This window comes from Petaurus breviceps, unplaced genomic scaffold (assembly GCF_028583685.1).
Source record: "Petaurus breviceps papuanus isolate PSGF00001 unplaced genomic scaffold, PetGlider_PUasm1.0 140, whole genome shotgun sequence".
NCBI lineage: Eukaryota > Metazoa > Chordata > Mammalia > Diprotodontia > Petauridae > Petaurus > Petaurus breviceps.
In genome coordinates this window covers 49,224,039-49,228,355 of record NW_027185698.1, presented here as the reverse complement: position 1 = coordinate 49,228,355, position 4,317 = coordinate 49,224,039, and the positions used below count along the sequence as shown (strand labels likewise).

Genomic DNA, 4,317 nt, shown 5'->3' with positions numbered 1-4,317 from the left:
GCCATGGGGGCACCAAAAGAAAAAAGAAAAAGAAGAAAATTGGGTCCAAGATAAAGCCTGGGATGCAGTATTGATAATGACACAGTAAAGCACCCTGAGAAGGAGCCATCAGACAGATACGAGGAGGAACAAGAGAGGGCAGAGTCATAAAAATCCAAAGGAGTGAATGATAATGTTGAAGACCCTCTCCACCTGCACAGAGGAAGAGATGGATGAGGACTGGGAAAAGGCCATTTGGTTTGGTGGGTAAAAGATCTTTGGAAGCAGAAGGTTCAGTTGAATGCAAGGTCAAAAACCAGATGACAAGAGGTTGAGAAAAGAGGGAGGTGAGAGGATACAGTACTGTCTACCTACACCAAGGGGTGTAGACAGATTTTTTTAGACCATTGGCTATGAAGGGAATGAGTTGGATTAGATTGCATGAAGTTCCCTCCTAGCCCTGAGATTCTGTGATTCTTTGAAAGCTCCCTCAATTCCTCTCTATTTTAAAAAATTCCTCCTCTGTTTTTTGGGGGGTTTTTTTGGCTTTTGGAGGGGGGAGGGCAGGGCAGTTGGGGTTAAGTGACTTGCCCAAGGTCACACAGTTACTAAGTGTTAAGTATCTGAATTCGAATTTGAACTCAGGTCCTTCTGACTCCAGGACCAGTGCTCTATTTACTGCACCACACTCCATTTCTTAGCATTATCATTCATTCTCTCTGCTTCTTCATTGGTCACAAATGGTCTTCACCTACAATAACTCTTCCATTAATCCCATTCCTTCCCACTTCCTCTGGTAGGAGCTTGCTCCCAAAGTTATTCTATTTCCTACTCCTTTCTCTCCTCTGCATCCTCCTCAGTGACTCCATCCCTTGACCCTTCTAGCCTCCCACCCAAACTCCCTTTCACTATTCTCTGGAGGCAGAGGGTTGGAGCATAGACAGTCCCAGGTAGCAGGGGTTGGGGCTTAGCAGATGATTTAGGGGACCTCCTTCAGGTCTCTAACCAAGCCTAGAGTCATGAAGAAGAACTGGGAAGTAGGGACCAGAGGGACGGAGAGGAGACTGTAATGGATGGAGTTGGGAGCCCTCATAAGATGGGAAAGAGGCCTCAGTTGGAAATGTTTCTGTTGGCCTTTGGAGGCACCATGTCATGTGTGTGTTCTGAATGATTTGTCCTTCATCCCTCTATCCCCCTTTCTGTTGTCCCTCACTTCCCCTGTCCTCTATCCTTTTTGTCCGCTCTCCTCCCTCCTCTATCCCCTCTGTCTTTGTCTAATTTTCCACCTCCTTTGCCCATTTATTTCTTTTGGTTCTGCTATCCTCTCTGCCCTCCCCTCCCCATTCTGTTCCTTCTGGTGCTCTTCCCTTTTGCTCTTTTGTCCTCCAAGATTTCATCTACTCCATCACTTGCTTTTCTGTTCTCTTCACCCTCCCTATGTCTGCTCTGTCTGTCCCCTTTATCCTTCTGTTCTATTCTCTCGGTTCCTCTTTTGTCTTTTGTCTCCCTCTGCCTCTTCCCTCAGTCTGCCTCCTCTTTACTTTTGTCTTTCATGTCTCTATTAATATAATTTTATTTCCTCCAGTAAACAATCCAATTCCTTCAAGGATTCTCCAGTCCTCTCATGACCCTGGTTCATTTATTTATTCACTCGACCACTTTTAAGTATCTACTCCATACAAGGCTCCAAGGAAGATACAAAGTTTCTCTTCTTCACTAATCTCCATTCTTCCCTCTGGACTCAGAAAGAGCTCAGAGTGGAGCCTTGCCTCCCTAGGAGTGACCCAGGTCTAGATGCATTCAGATCCCCGGAAGACCCTTCTCTTGGGGTCAGTCCCTTCCTTGACTTGAGTCCAGCTTTTCTCTCAGTCTGTGCTTCTCTTGCTGTTGGGCCTGTGTCCTGGCCCAAGGCCACAGTTTCCCTGCAGCTTGATTTCCCAATCCCTGGGCACCCCATCTCCTGGGGAAGGCAGCTAAGGGGAGGGAGCTAAGGATTGAGACTCTGGGGTCCACTGTCTGGGAGCCCTTTCCCTCTCTGGACCTTGGTTTCTGCCTTCCCAGGAGGAGGCAGATGGAGCACACTGTCTCTTGCTCTGAGAAAGAGAGACAAACCTTTCATCCAAGAAGGGTCCCTGGGACAAGCTCCTCTGGATCTGGAAACAGACCAAGAAAAGAGGAGTAATTCTTGGAGGAAGGGATGGAGGTGAGGGAGTAAATGAGGAAGGGCTGCTGGCCTGCAGGCCCAGAGCTTAGAGCCAAGAATTAATTGGAAGTTCATTTTTAAGGGAGCATTTAGGGCATGAAGTTCAGTCCTGGCCTAATGAGGGCAGTGCCCCTGTTCTGGCCCCAAGCTTGGCCCTGACCAGACGACCTGACCCTGTGCCCCAGCCTGACCCGGCTAAGTGAGCGGGCCCTGGCGGCACTCACTTCCCGTTGACCGGGCGTGAGCTTCCAAGCAGCTGCCCGCTTAGGCCTCTGGTTCCAGGGCATAAATAGGTCCAGCTCAGGGCACAGAGCTCAGAGCTCCAGGAAGGAAGATCAGCCTCCGGGACCCAGCCCTCAGCTTACCCAATCCAGCCTCTGAGGCAGCCAGCTTCACCATGGGTAGCCCTGGCTCCCTACCTGGCCTTGCCCCCCGGTCTCGTCCTGGTCTGGCCTGCTGCTATCTCCTGGCTCTCTTGGCTCTGGCCTCTGCCTGCTACATCCAGAACTGCCCCATTGGTGGGAAGCGCTCAGCGCTGGACATGGATGTGCGCAAGGTGAGGCTCGGCTTGGGTGAGACCCTGACAGGTGGCCTCTCTCTTGGCCCCGGGCACCTCGTGGGTGGCCTTGGGGCATGGAGCACCAGATAGCCAAAGAAGGTCACCTCCAACTAAACCTCCAGGACTTGTGGGTCCCAAGGCTGCCCCGTATGCCCTGATTCCTGAGTCCTTGCTGTGCTGTCCCCTGAGCTGCTCAGACTCCCAATTCTGTCCTAGATCCCCTTTCCCTCACAGGGTTCAGGTTCCCCTATCCTATCCAGGCTCAACTCCCGAAAGCAGAGCAGGGCAGGACAGGGGACAGCCTGGGCTTGGATTTGGCCCTGGCTTCTTGTGTGCACTCTGCCTCAGTCTCCCTACATGAACTGCATGAATCCCTTCGCCCTCTGGGTGCCAGTTTTCCCAGCTTCCAAACCAAGGGATCGAAGATGGGACTCAGAGAAACTGTCAGCTTGTCCTGCCCCAGATCCACACTGCGCTGTCCAGAGTCCTGACCCTTGATGCACATCATCATTCTTCCCACCTTTCAGTGCCTCCCCTGTGGTCCAGGAAGCAAAGGACGCTGCTTCGGACCCAGCATCTGCTGCGGGGAAGAGCTAGGCTGCTACCTGGGCACAGCCGAGAGCCTGAGGTGCCAGGAAGAGAGCTACCTGCCCTCCCCGTGCCAGTCTGGCCAGAAACCCTGCGGGAGCGGAGGGCGCTGTGCTGCCAGTGGGATCTGCTGCAGCAGCGGTGAGAGGCTGGGCACTCCTGGGCCCCCGGCACCTGTGGGAAAGGATGAGGGGCTCGGCCTCCTTGGCTGGGAGCCGACAGCCTCCCTCCCCCAAAGTCCCTTTTCCTTCCTTGACTTAATTCACTCACTGTCCTGCTCTTTAATGGCTTCTCTGTCTTTCTTCAGCTAGATGGTGTAGTAGATAGAGCTCCCGGCATGGAGTCAGGAAGACTCATCTACTTAAGGGCAATTCCAGCTTCAGACACTTTCTAGATGTGTGGCCCTGGGCCAGTCACTTAACCCTGTTTGCCTCTGTTTCCCCATGTATAAAATGGAACTGGAGAAGAAAATGGCAAACCACTCCAGTATCTTTGCCAAGAAACCCCTAAATTGGGCCATGGAGAGTTGGACATGACTGGACAAAAGCTCCCCTTTCTCAGGGTTTAGGGGCTGGGGAAGTAAGAGTCCATGAATGCCCCCATCTGACTGTAATACCTCCCCTCTTTCTTTTTGCAGATGGTTGTGGACTGGACCCTACCTGTGACCAAGAACCTATATTTTCCTAGGCCTGGACAGATCCAGACAGTTGGAGCAGTTTACTTTCTCTCCCCCTCACATCTACGTGAGAGGACGGAGAGCATGCCTTAGTTCTAGGAGTTCTATTTTGTTTAGGAAATTGTTCTGTACCACTTGACAAATCTTTCTGTTTCTGCAGTAAAATGGATATAAAGATTATATACCGCCTACTAATTAAAAATGGCTTGACATCTTTTTTTTATGTCACCTTCATTTCCATTCTGGTCTCAGAAATCTGGGTTCAAGTCTTGTCTCTCATATGTGTTTTGTGATCCTAGGTGAATCAGGATG

At 51.2% G+C, this 4,317-nt stretch overlaps 1 protein-coding gene across 1 annotated transcript; it reads left to right on the top strand.

Annotated features, from left to right (window-relative positions):
- The first annotated feature begins 2,579 nt into the window (after positions 1–2,579).
- On the top strand, positions 2,580–4,016 carry LOC138150945 (oxytocin-neurophysin 1-like). The gene is made up of 3 exons (XM_069074346.1): positions 2,580–2,738; positions 3,269–3,470; positions 3,967–4,016. The coding sequence occupies exons 1-3, from the start codon at positions 2,580–2,582 to the stop codon at positions 4,014–4,016; spliced, it is 411 nt and encodes a 136-aa protein (XP_068930447.1).
- Positions 4,017–4,317: the final 301 nt, after the last annotated feature.